This window comes from Candoia aspera, chromosome 1, assembly GCF_035149785.1.
Source record: "Candoia aspera isolate rCanAsp1 chromosome 1, rCanAsp1.hap2, whole genome shotgun sequence".
Lineage (NCBI taxonomy): Eukaryota > Metazoa > Chordata > Lepidosauria > Squamata > Boidae > Candoia > Candoia aspera.
Genome location: NC_086153.1, coordinates 237023934 through 237045842, shown reverse-complemented (window position 1 = coordinate 237045842; position 21909 = coordinate 237023934). Strand labels below are relative to the sequence as shown.

Below are 21909 nucleotides of genomic sequence, written 5' to 3'. Positions count from 1 at the left end.
TTGCCAAGCGCCTGAATTGTGACCACATGACTGCGGGGACGCTGCGACAACTACAACTACAAGGACCGGTCATAAGTCCCCCTCACTCAGCACCATCATAACTTTGAATGGTTGCTGAACAAGTGGACGTTAAATTAGGGCTACCTATATCCTAACATGTTTTGGAGGAAGTTTAAATAACCTGCTGCTGTTCTTTTACACTGTCTTATACAACCAATGTTTTCTTTCAAAATTGATGAAGGATAATATCTAGAGCATTTTTTTTTCTTAGCATGTACTATTGAGGTAGAGTTATACAAATTTAGCACGTTTTATGTGTTCTTCAGTTCATCTTTTTAGTCAAAGTTCTGACATGAATGTTAGCATTCTGACTTCTTTTGTCCCATGTCCTGTGTATATTGCTGCTGCTGCTGCTGCTGTTTATATCCTGCCCGATTCCCAACTCTGGGCAGTTCATAAGTGGAAACATTAAAAACAAGGAAAAATGAAGAATAGAAGTTGGCAAGGATGACCAAAAACCAGACCGGAATGAAAAAGAAATGAACACACACAATCCAAAGGGGGCTTCACTCACCCTCACCAATGTTTTTCAGTGTTTCCTTTGGTACACTAAGGAAACAGGCTGAGAAAATAGGTAACCTCCACCCACTTGAAACATTCATTCTCCATGAAACTGTCCTGCATTTATGCTTAATCTCTTGCTTATCGTTGTTATCATAGCATGACAGGAATAAGGAGTATGTTGCAGGTAATCTTGATTTTATCCTTCAGTAGGTGTTGGTAAGGGAAAGGGAAAGATGCCTCCTCTTCCTGCTGCACAGGGACAGTAATTGACACCAAGATGGCAATGATAGTAGAAGGCCTGCAGCAAAAGGCTTCACCTCTAAGGTTTTACTGCAGCCAATGCCTGAAATGGTTGTGTCCCTGTGCTTTTCTATCATAGATATGGATTTTTCTCTAACATTTCCTTTCCACTTCCTGCCTCCACCAGTGTTGTGGATGGCATCAGTACATTGCTCCTGACATGGTGGTCATTTTGAGTAAGCACTGTACTAACACATGAAACAGCAACTGCACCTCAGAAGATATATCAGTCTTACATCTATATGGGCAAGAGTGAGGGTTGTTGGCTGCTAGGGAAGGCTGGTTTACCTCACTTCTTGAGGATGTAATATATCCATCCTAGTCTGCTGCTTGTTTACAGAAATGATTGTTTCTGATACTAGAGCAGATCTGGTCAAGATGGGAAGCATGATCAGTACATGTGAGAGTCCTTTCCTTCATTGGAGGAAGGTGTCTGTAGCTAGGTTGCTCCTCGCACTCATGAACAGGACCATTTTTTCATTATGTCACTAGAGGTTTTGCTCCTACCTGTTCTGATATGCACAGGAATTATTCTGCAATTTTTCTTGCTCGCTTGCTTGCTGCATTTTCTTTTTACTAGCCCCATGTTCTTCCTGGACACATTTAGAATATGTTTCAATGGGTGGGAGCCATGCTTATCAAGGCTTTGCTACTCTTCCCTGTTGCTGTGATTACAGTAGAGACTTATGAAACCCATGCCACTTCCTTGGAGGCAATCTGGTCATTCTCAATGCTCATAGGGAGCTAAGGAACCTGAGTGGAGGGGAAGGCCCCAAGATGGAGGGCAGCTGAGTCCAGTGATTGACAGGAACACTCTTTACCCTGTACTTTACCAGTTAATCAGGAAAGTCATTTTCTCAGAGCTCTAACCTCCTCCAGTACTTGAGCTTCCTCTACCTTTTGGAGCCCTGAGGTGGAAACTTTACTCCCTTGGGGAAAGAAGTTGCAGGATGATGCTTTTTACAGAAGCAAAAATGTGGGTAAGTCATCTCACCCAGCAGAGCGTCTAAAAGAATTGCTTGCAACAGAGAAAAGATAGGCTCAAGGAGATGGAAGGGACTATGGTTTCCATGTATTCTCACATGCTAACTTCTTTACCATCTTAACAAGTCTGCAAGGTCCTTACTTTGATCTCCTATGGTTGGCACAAGAGCCAACTACTTCACAGTGGAACCAGGAACCTGTACTTTGGAGTTGCTGTACTCTTCTAAAGTCTTAGAAAGTGGTCACAAAAGCTCAGTAAGCCCTGTCAGGCACCAAAAAAGGCCCATCTGTCCCATCTGAGCATTACTATGACTTCACAAATCATACGGGAATACAGTACCAGAAATTACATGTCCCAGTAGTGATACTGCTTTCAGGGGCCATAATATCAAGACAGTGAGGATGTCCTCAAGCACCCCAATAACAAGTGAAGCAATATTGTGCTAAGAAGGTGATGTGAAGCCAACACTACAGTGGTTAAAGTGGAAGTATCAGTCTTCATGGTTGCCTGCATTTTGCTTCTTTAGTTCAAGTAACTTTTACCCAAGGGACCTAGTGTCAGCACATCAAGGCTTTAACATGATGGCGATAAAGGCAGCTTTTTTGGCTGATGCCAATCTGTATATCCTATAATTTTAGTAAAAATTATGGCCTCGGACATAGCCATGCACAAACATCTGTGGCTCAAAGCTTGAAATGTTAATGCCAATACAATACAATATTGGAAGTTTCACACACAATCCTTAATATTGATTCTAGAGTGTCTCTGAGCAGGAGACTTGACTCTCCAGAAGGCCATTCTGAATCTCCCATTGGAGGTTCTTCTTATTTTTCTATCATTGTTGTCACTTTCACCATCTTGACTTCCCTTTGGATTGGCTGGCATCAGCTTCCAGAATATTTATTATTGTAGTTGCCCTGGTTGAGAACTTCTTCAGAGAGTGAATCCACATCTACCTCTGTCTGGACAACTTTGTCATTTGCTTTCTCTGTCCAGTAGAATAAGCACAATGTCTAAAACTGATTCAGAATCCAGTTTCCTGGGGTTTCTGCATCAACATGAAGAATAGTCAACTGGCTTCAACACCTCCAGAATTTAGTAGCCATCTTGGCTGCAGAATTGGCTTTTCTGCCAAAATTCAGAAAGCAAAAAAGTGCAAGTTCTGATCAATTTAGTGTTGTATGCCAGACATTATGACCAAACCCTAGCTCATCCTCCATGCCCTCCATGTTTTATGCATGAATTCAGTCCCACTAGGAGTGAATTCATACCTCTTTCACTGAGCACCCCTCCTATGTCACAGAAATATACTTGTAGGATCCAAACCCTGAAAGAGCTGTCTTGCCAGCCAAGGCAGATAATGAATGTCCCTGACCCTCAATATATGGTGTCAAAGACAGAGAAAGTCCTCATCACTCAGTGGCAAAGTCCTTTCTTTACTGTCAGCAAATACATTCAGAAAAACGTCAGCTTGATGACAGATTGACTCAGCTTGTTAGATGTGAATCATGGAGTGTGGTGCTTTCAGCCACAATTTTTTCATGACATTACCATCAGTTTTGGGATACTGACAGCATATCTTTTACATCAGCAGCCAGTCACCTGACATTTTCCCTCAGAAGGCATTGTTAATTTGGACACTTTGATTCTCTCATAATACTGTCCCCATCTCTGTTGTTTTTCCTTCTGACCCAAGTCTTGTGCAAGATACATTTTAAGGAACCCAAAACTTTTCCAGTGATCCTCAGTTTGATCCAGGAAGCTGCGGAATTCCAAATTTACGTGGCTCTCCACAAGTACAACCTAGCTGCTTTGTCCCAATCTGGACCTTCTCAGTCAGGAAGTGCAGCTTCATCCAGGCCCATTCATCCCTCGGCCCCTAAGGGGCACATAGACCAAGATCTAGTCTTGAGGGAGCTATTATCTGTGCCCTCTGTAGTTGATAATTGGCAGGCTACCTGTCCTGCTGATCACATGCATGCAGGAAGCACTCAGCTGTATGACTGCAGCTGTTCTCCATTCTCCATGTGTTGGGATACAACAGATTTGAAATAATTTAGCAAAGACTTCTTACTCTAGGTTACTCAACAATGGTAATGAAATAGTATATCTGAAATAAAATCTGGGGGAGAATAATCAGAAGTGCGCATTTGCATAGAATGAGTTTAGTTTAAGTTTGGTACTCAAAATATATTCCTGGGCTCAGAATCCTTTAATTATAAGTAAATAGCTGTATGACAAGATTTGTTTTTACAACCTTGGAGGTCAGTTTTTTTTTTAATCTACCTTTTTTTTTTTTACTACGAAGTCTGGTTAAAAAACAAAGTAGATCCTGCAAGTGAATTTTAGAGGAACAGTGTCTATGTGAAAACAGAAAATAACCATGAAGGAATACATATTAGATATGAGAATGCAACGGAGGGTAGGATTGTACTTTTATGCTGGACAAACATTTCAGTTGTGAAGCTGAGTCAGCTTAGGTGAGGTGGAATGAGCCTTGAATCCCACAGCATTCGTGATTCAGAGCCCTTTGGTCTGCTAATCAGGGTGTTTGCAGCACTGTTAAACTGTGAGCTTCCAATTATTTCTTTGGAAATTCAGCAGAGGGAAGTGTTCTCTCACGAGACTGGCATTTCAGCTGCTGTATACCTTTCCCAACTGCCTGCTTCGTTTTCAGCAGGCATGCTGGAGGGCAAGACTTCAAGCGGAGGGCCTGAATCTGTTTGCTCTGAGCCTGAGCATGGCTTTGTAACCTAGCGCTGATGGCCCCGGTTAGGGTTAGGGTCTTCCGTTTCAGGCTCCATTTCTGTTTCTGGATCTTATCCCCCTCTCTTTTGAATGCTAGAAGTTTTCACAGATGTGGCTAATCCCAAATATTATGTTAATATATTAACATTATTAATGGTGTTCTAATTTCCGCAAAGAGATTCTGTTGCAAACTCACCAAGAACCCATGAATTTTCTTTCTGTATTTGTCAAGGAAACAGGCAAAGAGCCGCGATGAGCCTCAGTTCCAGCTCTAGTTCCTTATTGCTCTTGCCATTAAACAGAATCTTACCAGACTAAAGGTACTCTAACTGACATAATAGGTAAATATTCAGCAATGGCGGAGTTACCTTGAACCTCCTACCTTTCCCACCAGCAGAACCCGGACTGAGCAATCTTTTATCTCTCTGGAATGTGCCCCCTCCCTCTTGGGAAGGAGCACCAGCTGTGAAATCCACCACAGTAATGGTGCAGAAGTAAAAGGATTTTATTCTCAAAGTGAGTGGGTATTGGAGGAGGTATTAATCCCAACTGTTAGATCACAGCTAGAGGTCAGTTTTCAGTTTGTAGCAATTTGGGCCTCTGGAATTTTAACTTCACGTTCACCAATTTTTGCAGGGAGCATATTTTTTTTCCTCCAACCACAAACAGATTGCAGCCATATACTACATTAAATGTTCGACATGTTACCAAAAAATATTTTATTTTGTTATCTGTTGGTCTTTCAAACACTACTATATCAGAAGAAAGATTTGAAAACTGTGGGTAAGCTTTTCCTCTTCTATAATTAAATTATTGTTAAGCTCAGTCTTCCTTGTACGTACGTACGTACGTACTTATTTATTTACAGGGCTTATATGGCTGCCTATTTCATACAACGACTCTAGGCATCTCACAACAATCCCTAAAACTTAGTTAAAAATATACCCTTTATCCCAGGAGCCAGACCAAACATCCTTACAGCTCAAGCCCCATCCTAGCCCAATGCTTGGGGGAAGAACCAGGTCTTCACAGCTGTCCAGAAGGCTAAAAGAGTAGGGATCCCTCTGATCTCTGGTGGGAGACTGTTCCAAAGTACTGGGGCAGCCACCGAGAAGGCACGCCTCCAAGGTCCCATCAGATGGCAACATTTAAGGGAGGGGACCTGGAGCACACCCACCCTATCTAACCTAGTAGGATGGGCAGATACCCTCACGGAGAGGTGGTCCCACAAGTAACCTGGCCCTATGCCATGTAGGGCTTTAAAGGTGATAACCAGCACCTTGAATTGCACCGGGAAAACAACTGGAAGCCAGTGCAACTCATGCAGCAGTGTTGTTACTTTGGTGAACCAAAACGGTACACACTCCTGTATTCTGGATCAACTGCAGCTTCCGGATGGTCTTTGGGGGCAGCCCCATAATAGAATGTGTTGCAGTAATCCAAACGGGAGGTGACTAAGGCATGGCTGACTGTGAGCAAGGCTTAAGGTTACCTTGGCACTTCTTTCCTGCTGCTTTTGTCCTTAAACATCTCTGAAAGAAGAGCGTAAACTAGATTTTTCTTTTTAAAAAAAAAAAAAGCTATTTTAAGAAAAGATGCTGGCATATTTTCACTTGTGCAAGAAAAGATCCTGGTCCTAGGTAGAACCAGGTATAGTTATATGCAAGTTCCAGTAGATTCTAAAGAATCAGCAGTGTCTGGTTGGAAAAATAAATTGGGCAACAACCTGTTCTTCAGTCTTCATTCTCACTAAAATTTGGGTACATTTGTTTCTATAAATGCTGCCTTTGGAAGAAGACATATTCAAAAGGTTTTCTTCCCATTTTGAGAAATGGTAGAGTCTATCTGCAGTAAGATTGCTAACATACTTCTAGCTCTAGATATCTGCCTTCACTGGTGCAGAAAGTTGGGTTTTTCTTTGAATATTTCCTCTTATGAAAAGAAGGTAACTAATATAAGAGTAGTCAACCCGATGCCTTTCTTTCCTTTTTCCTTCCTTGGGGAATGGACATAACCTTTGGTAGAAATACTTTGTGTGTTTAAAACATCCTAGTTAAACCTTGCCATTGCTAAATAAGGTTAGAAAAAAATCGGGTGTTTGAAAAAACTCCCAGTGGACTATTATACTGTACTCAATAGACTGGTTGGTATAAGGCAGTTTCCTCTGTTGTTCCTTCGTTGTTCAGTTACTGTTTGATTTATAACTTGGCTCTGCTAGCTTCACCATGCTCCAGACCTGGGTAGGTGGCTTTTCTTTTACACAGAAAAAAGAAAGCTTGCTTAATTTGCAGTAGCTCTGCTTCTAGGCCAAGTGGAAAGAGATGACTCTGCACTGGATACTGTGTTCACTACTAAGAAACACCAGTGCCAAATCCACCATCCTGTCTTTTTTTTTTTTGTATTAATTCAGGATGTTCTTTTGTTTTCTCATAAGGTAACCCAAATGCTGAATGAATTTTATGTTCTGTGAATATGAACAATGATAGCTTAAGGAAACTATTCATGTAGATTTTTCATGCTACAGATTGCTGCTGGTTTTCTTCCTTATTTTTTGTCTAGATGTGCTTTTTACTGAATAGTGCAGATGTGGGTGAATTGCACTTTTGGATACTGGAAAAGGACTAGACACATAGTTAAGCATGTGGTTTTCAGATTCTTTGTTTTTTCATTCAGGAAAGCTCAAAACAGTTTATACAGAATTGTTTATACCCTATCATGGAAATTGAGGCTTATTTCTTATAGCAGGTCGGTTGTAAAACCTATTTTTGGATAATTCCACTTCAGATTGCAGCTGGGACCTCAGATAATTGAATATTAAACCTGTGAAGTAAATCCATAAATAAATCCATCCTGCGTAGCATAGGAGGTCTTCGCTTCACTCTGATGTGAGATGTCCAGAGAGAAGCCTGTCAGTTCATTGGATTGTGGAGCCTCGGTCTGCTTAGCTTTAAAAATGTATCCCCAACTGTTCTCACCAATAGAAATTGCTAGGTCATTTAGAGAATTTGGATAATAATACCACTACTATTTTGGTCGCATCCTAGATAGACTTGATCCAAACGGTCTTTTTTCTGGGAAAGTCTTATATTACTTTTCTGTTTTTTCCACCCTCCCCCTTCACTGTGGCTTCAGAGTGTTGAAATCCTATCGGTATGTACAGTAAAGGATCATTCATGTTTTTTCACTTTGGGCGCCATGTGCATTCTTTATTCCTCTTTTTTACTATTCTGTCCTGCATTTTTCCTTGTCCAGTTCCTTTTTAATGAACATAAATGGATGGGAGTGATGAATGTCAACAGAAACCACAATCTTATGCTTGTTTTCCATGTATCAATCATATTTCTAAAATCTGTTTGCATGTGACCTCTGGACCCTTTTCCCCAAGTCTTTCGTTATTGCATGATAATGCAAACATTTAAAACACAAATGAAGCTGTAATGTATTTCTTTATTAGTGAGGAAGGAAAACTGTCTACCTCGCAAGATGCTTCTTGTAAATATGTGGTGGAAGAGAACGCAGATCCTGGAGAAGAAAGTTCTGTGGCTCCACAGCCCACTTGCAGCAGCCTGGAACAGAGGTACCTGTTGTTAACAAGTTATTTTTATATTGTGAGCAATGTATGCTTCTAACCTGCTCTTCAGCAGAAAAGGCTCCTAGAATGTCTTACGTATGGGTAAGAACAATACAGGCTCTGCTCTCAGCTTTGTAAACCTTTGGGGAGAAAAAGTAATGGTGGCGGGAAAAACAAGAAAATATGGGTGCATGTTGTCATGAGTTGGACCTAGCTCTATAGATCTTCCTTTCAAGGGAAGATATTTAAGGGAAATTGCACAGATGAATGAAAAGATGACTGTGTCAGCCTGCACTTAACTATATTGGAGACTCCTGGAATTGTAGGATATCCTACTTCCTATAGGATTTCAGCATTCCTGAACAGAGCTTGAGAAGCTGGTGTGTTTTACCATCTTGCTATCTGCATGCTTGCCCATGTTTTGCAGAAAGCTGCAGAGAGACCTCTGGGCACATTGGAGAGCATTGTCTCCTGACAGGGCTAGAGCTCTGACTTGGCCTTCATAGGCCATCTGCCCAAGGTTCCACCAGCTTGAAGCAACCTCTCAAGGCTGGGACGTAAAAAAAGTATCAGTAAGTTTGCTGCTGATACCCTCACTATGTAGGGGGTTTGTTTTTCTGTTTTTTAACAAGAGAGATAATCTGTATTGCTGTATTGCTTTTATTTGTGTCTGATGTTAAGTCTGTGTCTTGGAAACAGGATAAAGCAGCTCACCTAATACCTTATGGGAAAAGTAGGAAATGTGCAGATCAGGCAAAGCTTGCTCTTCCCCATTCCTATATAACAAGTTAAGAGCATAGCTTATAACAATAAGCAAAAAAGGGTGGTTATTTTGTTTTTTCCAGCAATTAGGAATGCAATGTGCTTTAAATATCTGCTGCACTTTAAGAATATATTAAATAATACTTGATTACTACATCCTTCTCACCCCCATGGTTAATGATACTTTCTTGTGAATAAAGAATATTTATAGTGAGTATCATTGAAAGACTATGTAATTGCTAATGCTTTAGCAAAAGGGCTTGTTCTTCTTCAGCTATATAAAGGCTTGTAGTGGGTTGTAAATACTAACCTTTTCCATATCGTTAATAAGATTTCTTTAATATTCTACTATCCTTTTATATTTTCAGTGAATATATTGTCAGAATTAATAATCTGCCTTGTGAACTAAACTCAGAATGAAGAATCTCTGGGTCTCCAGATGTTGCTGAGCTAGGGTTATATATAAATGGCGGGGGGGGGAATGCTCCATTGGAATGTTCAAGTGAGCTGCATTCCAGCGGAACAAAATTCAAAAATGGGTGCTCATATTCTGACAGAGTAAAACCTGAAGCACAGAGTGCGGTTTCTTGATTCCTTCTCATTCCAAGAGTGGTTGAAGTAGCAATCCATTCTGACTTTTACTTGGCCATCCAACTTGCAGTAATGGAGATGATTTTTAAAACATGTTTTAAAATATTAAAACTGAAAAAAGAAACAAGAACATACAAAACTACATCTACAGACATACATTTATCAATAAATTGAAGCCATTATGCATTATAGTTATCCGTAGCTTATCTGTATTAATCAGTTCTGCAAACCACTGAATAGCTGGAGCCGTGTGTTTGTCTTTCCAATGCTGAACTGGAAGTCCATTTTCCTTGTCCAGAAGTCAACTCCCATGTGATAAACTTCAAAAGAATATAAACATCTAAAAATTAACGTCTCCAAGTTGGGTAATACATGTAATTGCTCCTTACCAAAATGGAACAATATATTTAAATGAAGCATTAATTTCACTGCATCTCCAACAACCTAAATGCAGTGAGGTCATTTCTAAAATATTATTTCCAATATTTATTGTTGTATGATTTATTCATCTTGGCAATTGTTGGTATAATTATATACCACCTGTGAAACAACTTGTACCAGTGTTCCCTTAGATTGTAGCTTGGTGTAAATTTTATTTTTTCCCTAAATTTTCCTGTTGTTCCCTTGTGAACTTTGAAATTTTGCATCCATTTTATCATACAGTTATTTGCTCTTTCTCCGTATCATATTTAAGTAGCAATTTGTAAATCCATCCTAATAAATTATCTTGATTCTGTATAAATATTTTAAATTCTGTCATCTTTCTCAGGGTCCCTCCTGCTTTGAGACTGATTTTTATTTTTTTTCCAGTTATTTGCAGATACATTAACTATGGTAGATTTCTTCCTTCATTAAGCAATTCTTGTTGTGTACTTAATCTGTTTCTTGAGTCCCAGTGTATCGTGTTGGCAGTTGTTCCGGTCAGACTGTTGAAGCTCTCCCTGGTTCTCTCCAACAGCAGCAGCATCTAGGAACGATTCTTGACTGAGCCAGGTGTTGCCATTTTGCACTAGCATTCTGCTCTTCCACATCATGCCATCTGGTCTGATGGGGATAGTCAATGTGCAGGTTGGCTTAGGAGGAAACTTCAGCCCCAATCTCATGACCAAAAATAGCCCAATCACAGCAGTTGGAAGAGTTGAAAAGTTGCTTCTTTTTTAAAAAGAACTTTATTAATTTTCAGAATATAATTAAAATGCAGAATATAGAGCAGATTGATTACAGAACTAAAGAAAAAAGAAAAACTATAAAAGTGCAGAACAGAAGGAGAGCAGAAACAGAAAGTGACTGCTGATCTTCTCCAATACAGATATGAATACATAGAGATTATAGTCTCTTACCATTAGTTAAACCTTAGTAACATTATTTCTACCAAATCGAACCATTTAATCATTGAAAAGTTGCTTCTTGAAATAGCTAAACTTTGTTCAGAGATCAGAACAGTGATTCCGATGTTCAAATAAAATACTTAAAATATGGGTGCTTTCTTCTCAGTTTGGGGCACTCAAAAAGAGCTCTTCCATGCTTGAAACGTTTCAAGGTTAAAAGTGTTTTGCATAGCTCTATGCTGAATTAGAATTTCCCACTTTCTGCACTAGTGGCCCTGCTACTGGGGACTTGTAATTCAAGCAACAAAGGAAGGCATACAGGTTCCCCATCCTTAATCTAAGTAATCCCAGTGTAATTTACAGGAGGAAATTCAATTAAATAACAGTATTATCAAATATATAGTGTAAAATACTATAATTTAATGGGCAGCTAAGAGGTTATTGGGAGGAAACTTCTCGCAGGTATTCTTGTGCTGCTGCTACAGTACTGCAGGGAATCGTCACAAGCCGGTTGCTGGTAGCCTCTCCCAGAAAGTGTAGGTGTGACTGTGACTTGGATGGAGCTGCTCATGCTTACCAGCTGGTTTTTGGCTCCCATATGGTCTTGAGAATGGATTTGAATCACAGATTGGCTATGTCGGTATAGAAATAAGTAGATAAAACATATTCATACTGCTGGTGTACATGACTGGATATATGCACTGGGTTTTTTACTTTTCTCTGAATAGTAGGTCTCTGTGCAGATTACAGATTGCTTCAGAGAACTAATCTTTAATGAGAACCAAGAAATTCTGTAGTTTATGTCTTGTTCTTTTACAACAGGTCTTCTGTAGTAATAAAACTTGATCTACATCTTCTGTCAACCCCAATTTTTTCTCTTCAGTCTTGACAAATAATTACTGATTATTTTCCTTATAACTTCTCTCTTTCACTCTATTATTATCCTTTTTTCAGTCACTGGTGAGATGGAAATTACAGGAAAGGTATAACCCCCTCTTAAAATGTTTATATTTTTCTTGATGAATTCTTCCAGTTATTCTCTTCTTTTCCGACTTAATTCAGGGGCGCAAAGGAACAGGCTGTACAGATTTAACTAGTGTTGTATTTTCACCTTTTTTATCACTTGCAACCTAGCACTTAATGAATCACGTCTTCTGAAGTTAGAATGTTTGGGTGAACCCTTTTCAGAAACCCTAAAAAAAAAATCTCAGCATCTAAAGTAATAATATTTCTAGTTGCAATAATCTGTAAATTTTTGAGATAGTTTCTTTTGGTTGTTCTAAATAGCGAACTATTAAATTCTTGAAATTGGTATAATGCTATGTTGCTGAAGCTCTAATATTTCTATTGTCCAAAAGAGATTTGAGTTGATAGCAAAAGAGCCATGGTAACTTACCACCTATTCATTGCTCTATCTGATCTTTATTGAGAGGTTCCCTATTACTTTAAAAATCTTTTAATCTATATTGTATTCTCCCAAAAATTTCATTTTAGACAAACGATAATGATTATCCTGATCTATATATGTTACTAAGGAGTTAAGGGAGAAGTATCCTTTATCAAAGATATGTATTTACTCTTCCAAATTTGAAGCATCATTTTAGTGAAAAAAATTTCAATCTGTTTTATTCTAGAAAAATATTTTGGGTGAAAAAAAATTGATTTATAAAATTATTTGGCTCTAATTTAGTTTTACTCTGGATCCATTGTTTGGAAGAGACTTCCATAATAAATGGAATCATATGCCCTAACTGTGCTGCTTGTATAAATGTATTATTCAAATTGGGCATGCCCAGTTTCCCTGCTTCTGAGGTCTATATAAAACCCTTTTATTTATTCTCAGTTTTTTTCCATGAAAGCAGCTTTCTTTTTCTTTTCTTTTCTTTTCTTTTCTTTTCTTTTCTTTTCTTTCTTTCTTTCTTTCTTTCTTTCTTTCTTTCTTTCTTTCTTTCTTTCTTTCTTTCTTTCTTTCTTTCTTTCTTTCTTTCTTTCTTCTGCCAATGTCTTAATACCTGTTCTGGAATTTCCACTGGGAGGCATTGAAATAGAAAATTGAACAGTGCAAGGATTTTCATTTTTATCACTGCAATTTGCCCTAAAACGTTGAAATGTTTTGAAGCCGTTTTTCATTTCTTTGTTTAATTTCTTCCATGTTGGTATATAATTATTAGTAAAAAATTTATTAATGTTTTGGTAATAGTGATGCCTAAATATTTTACAGATTTATACACTATTGAAATCCCTAAAACTGTAGAAATTGCCTTTTGAATTTTGGGGGGGTGTATGAAAAAACATCAGATGTGATTCGTGAAAATTAACTGATAGTCCTGACCCCTCTGCAAATTCCTCTGACTCCTTCTTAATATAGTAAACTGAATGGGAAGCATTTGAGGGAGTCTGAACCATATTATCTGCAAATAGATTTAAATGATACTTCTCTCCCCTCTGAGATGTCCAAGCTTTTTTGTAAGTTCTTTGACTCTGTGGTATGTTGGGGTCCCTGGTAACGATACAATTGAACAAAGAGGTATGTCGGGCTTGTGTATGTTTGGGTGTCCATAGAAGCAAGGGAGGAGGGGTCCACTGTTTTTCATCCGCTATTGTTCTTCTTTTGTGTTTAGACCTTTCTAAGTTAGGTCATTGAGGGTTCTCTTGATCAGGTTGTTTAATCCCATATTGGGTTGGTGTTTACAGGGATATTGGTTTCTCGGTCCTCCAGGAATTCTTTGGCTTTTTGTACGAATTGTGTTCTGTCAGTGGTAACCATAGTTCAGCCCTCATCTGCTGGGAGGATGGTGATGGTTTGGTCCTCCTCTAGTTTTTATACAGCTTCATTAATTTTTCAAAATACAATTAAAACACAAAATACAGAATATAGAACAGATAGAATACAAGTCTAAAAAAGAAACAAGAAAAACTAAAACAGTGCAAGAATAGATAGAAAAATATAAAAGATAGGTGACTTCTGACCTTTTCCAGCACAGATATAAAAGCATATCTCTTGCTATTAATTAAACATTTAGTAACGTTATTTCTCTAAAATCAAGACATTTAATCATCAAAACCCAAAATCAGAACTTCATTTTTTTCCATTACAAGCAAATATTCCAAAAGCGGCTTCCAAATAGAAACAGATCTAGTTACAGTTATTTTCTCTTATCAGTGCTGTCAGTTTAGCCATTTGCGCCAGTTCCGTTAACTTAGTCATCCAGTCCTCCATTGAGGGAATTCGTGCATCCTTCCATCGGAACATATAAGAGTCTTGCTGCTGTTATCATATATAAGAACAGAGTTCCATGTTGCTTCTCAAACTGTTGATCCATCAAACCCAAGAGAAACAGCTCCCATTTCAGTTCACCTTGAGAATCTTTTGAATAATAGTACAGACTTGATTCCAGAATTTCTTCTCTTTTCCACAAGTCCACCATAAATGGTTCAAAGTTCCTTCATCCTGTAAACATTTCCAACAAACATTTGATACCCCATTATATATTTTGGACATCATTTTATAAAAATTCTCTTTCAAATTATAATCCAAAGTAAATTTCAAACCTTTGTTCCACATATTCTCCCATTGTTCAAGCATAATATTATACCAAAATTTTTAGCCGATTTAATCATACAGTCTTTAACATATTCATTTTCTAAATTCAGTTGCGACATTTTATACACTTTTTTAATAAGATGCTCGTTTGTACAACGTTCCATTTCAAATTGTTTTTTCATTAACAAAATTATATACCTTATCCAAATTAAACCATTCTGACAGTTGTGCAAAATTAAAACAGTTGCAAATATGACCTTCCAGTTCTAGTTGTTCCCTTGTTTCAAGTTTAGGTACACCTTCTTCAAAATTCAGCAACTCTGCATTTCTCAACCAGCTTGGTTTGCCTGCCACTTCACTTCTAAAAAAAGCTTCTTGAGGGGACAACCACATAAGGCCATTAGAAGACAATATTGGTATGATAAAGCTAACATTAAAGATTTTAAAAATCATTTTGTTAGGCATGCCATACATACTGAGGATTTGGTCCTCCTCTAGCTTTTTGAGGGCTGCTCTGTCCTCTGCTTTGTGTTGGTTCTGATTCTATGTTCTTCTGGCCTGTATTTCTGAATTTCTGAAATCTGTGTCCTTGGCAGAAACCAGGCCAGTTCAAAATACTGATAAGCTGTGGGAAAGATAAGCAATCTGTGGGCCTAAACTTCATTTAGTGGTCTCCAGTGTATCCTAGGTCACATCCCTGAAAGTCTGGGGGAATGCTGTATGCTATCAGCTTACCAAAGTATATTTTCATATGTTTCTGCTCTGTTATTCCAATGTATTCCTGACTCTTAAGTTTTGAGCAATTCAGGGCAGTACGATTTGGAAAAGCAGGGGTCTCCTGCTATGTAGTGTTTGGCCACTTTCTCTTGCTGCTCTGTATAACTTCTAAAGTATCTACATTGTGATGCTGAATTCTTATTTTGTAAAGACATCAGTGCGGTAAGGGCCATCCCATGTTAAAATGTCTAAAAATGGTAATTTGATTAACTGTGTTTTTCAGAGTTCAATATCATTGTGTACTCTTCTAACAATTTGATGCTCCTTTGATCTCTGTAGGACTGATCAACAAACCATTCTAGCAGAGGCATCTGTTAATGGCCCTGTATGATATGTGATATTGACTGATGGTAACTGAAGAATATGAACTGATTTCAAGGATACAATTCTTGAGGATTTCATCTAGAACCTATTGGAGCCAGTCACTGCTGCATTTAACTTCACAAGTGATCAGGACCAGCGACATTTATATTCTAGATTTTGAGACATTGTACAGAAATTCATAAGTGTAAAAATTGCACATTGAAGAATACCAAGAAATTTTTGCGTATGTTTATATTGTATTGTTCTAAATGATGGGTGATTGTGAAATAAGAACTTGCCACCCAAGTAACATTAGTAATGATATTATAGTTAAAAATGGCTGTAAGAATAGTTTTATATAAAAAAGTGAATACACAAATCTAATGTATTTGAGGCATACTATTTGACAATTAGTGACCAAAGTATGTAGCAATTTTCATAATTTTTCACCCAAAACATTTTTAAGTCTTTCTTTCATTTTGGCAAATAATTATCCAAATGCAATGCCCTTTAAATGTTTGGTTGCTTTAGATTTAAAACAATGATTTAAAAAGAATTTTGGTGTTTGACATTTTACAGCAGGTAATTGTTTTCTGTATTGTTTAAACCAGATCAAAATGTAAGTCTATCGGTAGAGATTTTAAGTATTTATTACTACAGCTTAGTTGACAGATTGATGTTACTGTAAAGCCATATGTTCTGTTAAGTCTTGTTTGCTTGAAACAATACCTTACAGGTGAAACACTAGAATATTTTGAAGTGCACATGGCTTGTTGTGTATTTTTAAGTGACTCACCTTTTTTTAACCCATTCACCAAGATGTACTTTAATTCAGAGCATCATAAAATTACCCATTTTGAAACAATCTTCATATTTAAAACACTGTAATCCTTTTGACAAATCAAACAAATATAACAAATGCCCATGCTGCTCTTGTAATTAAAGTTCATGTTTTAAAGATGTAATGTCTTTAAATATCCAAATTGGGCACTTGAGCATGTTAATTGTTATATTTTCACTGTTTTGATCTGTGTGAAGATTTCATTTGTAAGTTTTAAACCAGTTTTTTTTCATAACTGGGTTGTGTATATATATATAGTGATTATGGAAACTAATTGTAATTTATAATTTTCTATGTCATAAAATTCCAACCACCTTTTCAAACAGAAGCAATATAATGTATATTGCCACATTCTCTGGTGGAAGGGTTAAAGAACATCTCTTGCACTTTTAGGTGCAAATCCACTTTTATTTCTTTCAAAAGAAGTTATTCATGTATTTTTACATCATTTGTTTTCCTGACCAGTATTTAAAAGCCAAAAGGATACTCTAAACAATGGCCAATGATTTATTTTAGAAAGTGTCCCAAGCTATGTGCCTAATACTACATTGCATACAGAAATAAAAACAAATGTATACTGGTACTTTTTATTCTTTCATTACTTCTACATACATATATAGCCATCACTATTGTGTTAGAATAAGCATTGTTGTGTGAACCTCACAAAGAGGGTAAGGAATAATGAATGAAAGAAATTAAAGGTAGGAGATAAGAGAAATTCAACTAAACCTAATTTATATCAACAGCATTCACTGTACTTCTTATCTTTCTATCCTTGCCCACTGTTCTTATTCTCACCATGACAGTGCACTCATCCATACATGCTATTTGCTCTTCAGATTTGGTAAAGATAATCTCCTTCAGGTAGGCTCAACGTCTAAGGACTGTAGACATCCATATAGGCTTTTTGGCAACAAAATGAATGTGATGCTTTCAAGATGCTTTTCCAACTCATTCTCATCCATAGCCCACAAATTCCAGATGCTTCTAGTTCCAAATACAAACTGGGTCCCATCATTAGTTTTTCAGACTCATTCAAAGTCTCCTGCCTTAATTCAGATACTAAGGTGCACGTGTACAAGCTACATATATTTTGCCTACTAAATGTAGGATACCTTATAGTTTGGTTGCTGTGGGGAAGGTTCTCAGAAATCCAGAGAGATGTAACTGAAGCTACATGGTCTTAAAGTAGATGCATAATATTTATTTACATGTTTCAGAATGATTGATGATCAACATGTAATGTCTGTAAGAATTAGTTACTTGCCTATAATGGTGGTTTCTCAAGTGGTCATAAGTGAATTTTCATACATTGGTTTTTGCAAATCATCAAAAAGTTTTGGGAATGTTCCAGAGCTACAGAGTTTTGGAGAAGGCCTCTGCCATTTCTTCAGTTCTAAAGACTGCAGAAGAGTCTGAATCAAGGTGAAACATTCTCCATAAGACAGAGAAGGGGGGGTATGAATATTACCACTTCTGTAACATCTGTAACATTACAGAATATTACCAACAAGTAACCCTCACAGTCCAACATAGTTTTGTAATCCAGACACATGGGCATAACAAGCTATTTTATCTGGCAGCAACTACGAATGCTAAGGATAAAACTTCATGATTGAACATGATATTTCACCAAGATTCAAGCCCAACTGGTATAAACAGGTGAACTTAGAAGTGGAAGGGGCTATTTAGGCCACTGAGCCCAGCTCCTTGCAGGAATCCAAATTAAAGTATTCCTGATGGATGGCTGTCTAGCCTCTGCTTGAATATATCTATTCATCATCATGTTGGGTAATGGACTGTTAATTTTTTTTTTCCTAACGTATCAGAATATGAATTCTAACTTAAATCTATTCCACGTTCTGTTCTCTGGGATGATAAAGACCAGGACTTGGCCAGCTGTGTGACATCCATTCAGGTACTTGTAGGACAATCTAACCCCAGTCTTCAGAAGGCTGAACATTCCTGGTCCCTTTAGTTTCTTCATAGTATATAGTTTATAGGACTTTGTTCAACATTATTGCCCTTCTCTGAATTGGTTCCAGTTGAATTTTTAGGATAATGCCCAGAACTAGTTAAAATACTTGAATGTGGCAAGACCAATGCAGTATAAACATCCCATTATTTGGAAATGATGCTTCTGTTGATGCAACCTAAAATTTATTTGCCTCTCTTGCAGCCGCATCATACTCCTGACTTGGCTACAATTTGAAGTTCTTTCTCACAAATATTACAGATGCAGCAAATACCAGGTAAGGGAAGCCCTTTAGAGAACTTGCCACAGTCTTGCAGAATAAACCCTGAGCTCTGTAGGGTGCAACCCTGTTGGCTTTCTCATAACAAAGCCTGATAGTCGTTGCTACCCATTTTGAGAAATATTGCACAGAAACTAGATAGCCTTATGAGGGCCCTGCTATCAAATAAATTGTAGGATCTTTTAGAGGATTTTTTTAAAGTATGTCTAGTTAGTCTTGAATCATAAAAGTGTTCCTGCTAAAATTTGTCACATGTTTGAAAAACCAAAAGATGAAATGGGTCTAGGCCAGTTGTTTCAACGGTATTAGGAATAATGGAAATAAGCCACATAAAGGACTAAAAAGTGCTGTCCTCTAGCAGAAAGGTAGCTCCCCACTTCATCGAGAAAGGTGCTGCAAATTGAAGCATCTGAAGGGTGATGTGTAACCACCTCTTAAGCTGACAAAAAGCTGTGTTAGACAAATATGAAGGGTGGTGGCTGAAGTTGGCAATGCAAAGGGTAGCATCCAGAGTCAGTACCAAAAGCCTATGGAATTAAGTAGGAATAAACAGATCCCAAAATCAGGAAAAGCACAGTGTTTAAGGACCACAGCATGGCTATAAGCTAGACTAAAAGGGAGTACCTAAAATCAATGAGTCTTCCTTCCAACTGTAGAACAGAGCTACTGCCAATATGAATGTGGAATCAAATTATAAAAATAAGCATATTCTATTCCCTGCCCAGTCTGATGGTGAAAGCCACCAGGAAGGTGACAGGAGGCTAGGATAGGGCAGTGGTAAATGCATCCTTGAGGGAAGGGATGGTGCCACTGGTCTGAAAGTGACTATCATGTAGAGGACTAGAAGAGTATTCCATTGCTAGTTCTGAACAGGGTTATTCTCTCTCATTTAGAACTGGTCTGCGATCAGTCAAACCTTACAGTCACAGGCAGATACAAATTAAATAGAAATTTAAAATGTAAGGCTAAAAAGAAAAGAAATTAGTGTTTCAGACATTCCTGCTCACAGGAAAAACATAATAAACTATCAGAAAACGGAAGTACTAGTGTTATCTTGAAATCATGAAATTCATAACTGGCAAATTAATGGAAATGCTGTAAGAACAGATTAGCATTTATAAATATCTTCAAGGCCTCACTATCTTGGAGAGAAATTATTTTTATAACTGGCAACTGTTATTCAGCAGAACTCCTCAGCTATCTTGAGATTTTTCTATTTGAAGGCAGCCCACTGTATCCTGCAGCTAGAAGAGCCATACTGACCAAAAAGGATGCAACCACACCCAAGGACATTGGGCACACTGAGAATCCTGGATTTCTGAGGCACTACGAGAACAGTTGGAGCCTTGCCCTTATAGGCATGCTACAGCAGGGATGGGGCTCCACCAAAAATCTCTAGTTCTGGAAAAGCCTTGACAACTTACTACTGCACAAGTCCTGAAACCCATGTGTGCATCCCTTTGATTTAATTTCCCCAAACATTACACTGTACCGGATCCATTTCTCTCCCCTTCCTCTACTTCTGAGAGGCCATCTTGCTATTTTTTTAAGGGAGGCATTTATATCCACACTTCTTCCAAAGTTAAATGATTATGTTTAAAATTACAAAGCAGTCCTAACCTCTTTTCAGAATGATCTGTACTTGCAATTTGTAAGGACAGAAACTGAAATAAACAGTACTGTTTCTGGACTTGGTTGCATTTGATGGCATGGTGAAGATTCATTGGTTTAGGATGCCATCACTTTTTATGCCCATCCTCCATGTTCCCTTCGAAGCTTTTTGAGCTCAGATATCCCAAGTTACCATATCCCAAGGCTCATATAGACTATTCCTTTAAACTCCCCTAAGTGCATTTGGGGTCATGAAAGAAATAAGGCTTTGCAATTAGTTGGTCCTTGTGACGATGAAAGGTTCAAGCAGCTGGGTCTATGCATGTTTTACCAAGAAGGATATCTTACGATGGATTTAAAATATGTTACCAATTTAGTCTGATTAATTCTTCATCTCCATTAAAATATTTTTACCTTGTGTTTTTTAGACATCCTCAAAACATACATCATTCTGTTGTACAAAAACTTGTGCTATGTTAATTGTTAAAAGGCTATTTTAACAATTAACTTTTTTTTTGCTGTTTAAAACAACCAGTCAATAATAAATTTCAGTATGCAAAAACAATATGAATGAAAATCGTTTTTGCTTCATAATGATAGAAATATTTTCAAAATCACAGAGGCTTAAAATCAGTTCAGAATTTATTAGAGAAGTTGTAACAACTAAAATAACATCAAATATTTCTAAAGTCTTAAAACAATTTCAGTGGTCCCTTTTGGTGTTTTTTATTAGCAGTTTCATCTAAGTAACATTTTGTAAAAGATTAAAAAGTGAAAACTTTTCACAGAAAGCTAATTAATAAAAAAATGATTTCACCAAGGACTTGACAGCACTCTTTAATATCTAGTTTCTGTGCAAAATGTTGCATCCTTACTCTGTGAGGCTGGAACATACTTGCTTTTCATTCAACTCTTCTTAAGCTGGAGGTTTGGGAGCTTACATAAGTATATTCCTGTGTAAGGAAAAAAAATTAACATCTTGAATGCATTTCTTGTACCATAAAAATCTAATTCATCAAATGTATAATTAGATATTTATTTTGAGATTAACCATTTATGTAGTGAAAGCCATAAGACTTAAATAAATCTACAGGCATACTTTCTTAAGAAGCATAAGGCTAAAACAGGAAATACTGCATTTAGTAATGTAACAGTGAACATGGCAATGAATTAATTAACAGTGAATAAACAATAAAGTGAAATGCCATCACAGTTTCTCCTTGTTCTGTGCTAATTATGAAGAGCTGGCCATTACTGGAATACAGATAGTACGGAAGGCCCAGAAGCAGTGTGTAAGGAGAGAGCAGCAATGGGCCAAACACAGGGAAGGAAAGTAGAGGAAGAATTTCATTATCTGAAAATGCTGAAAGAACAGAACAAGAAACATTTGGTGCCAGAAACTCATTAAACTGACTAATTTGCTTAATATCCAAATTGCAAAAGAGAACAATCAGCTATCAAAGGCAATGGGCAGATCAAAACATAGATTTGGCAGTGAGATTTTCCTGAAGATTTTTAGTGGAGGATTACCAGGAGGAAGAAGAGATGAGGAATAAAAGTTTAGAGAAGATAGTTTCAAATTTAGCAGTGAAGGAAGCAAGGATCTGAACTGACATTAAGAACAGTGGAGATAGGCTTCCATTGGGGAATATGACTACTTGAGTGGTTCACCTTTTGAGCTGAGCTGGCAAGGCAGCACTTTTGGGGCTCAGGCAGGAGCCCAAAGCAT

At 37.6% G+C, this 21909-nt stretch overlaps 1 protein-coding gene across 7 annotated transcripts in view; it reads left to right on the top strand.

The window, feature by feature from the left end:
- Nucleotides 1–16897, top strand: part of PPP6R3 (protein phosphatase 6 regulatory subunit 3) — a 95538-nt gene extending 78641 nt beyond the window's left edge. For 6 of the 7 annotated variants that reach the window (XM_063289257.1, XM_063289258.1, XM_063289256.1 and 3 more), the window contains 2 exons: nucleotides 8052–8174; nucleotides 15450–16897. In XM_063289257.1, the coding sequence (XP_063145327.1) occupies nucleotides 8052–8174; nucleotides 15450–15501 (175 nt within the window). In that variant the 3' untranslated portion in view covers nucleotides 15502–16897. The other variant, XM_063289259.1, reaches the window with a different exon arrangement.
- Nucleotides 16898–21909: the final 5012 nt, after the last annotated feature.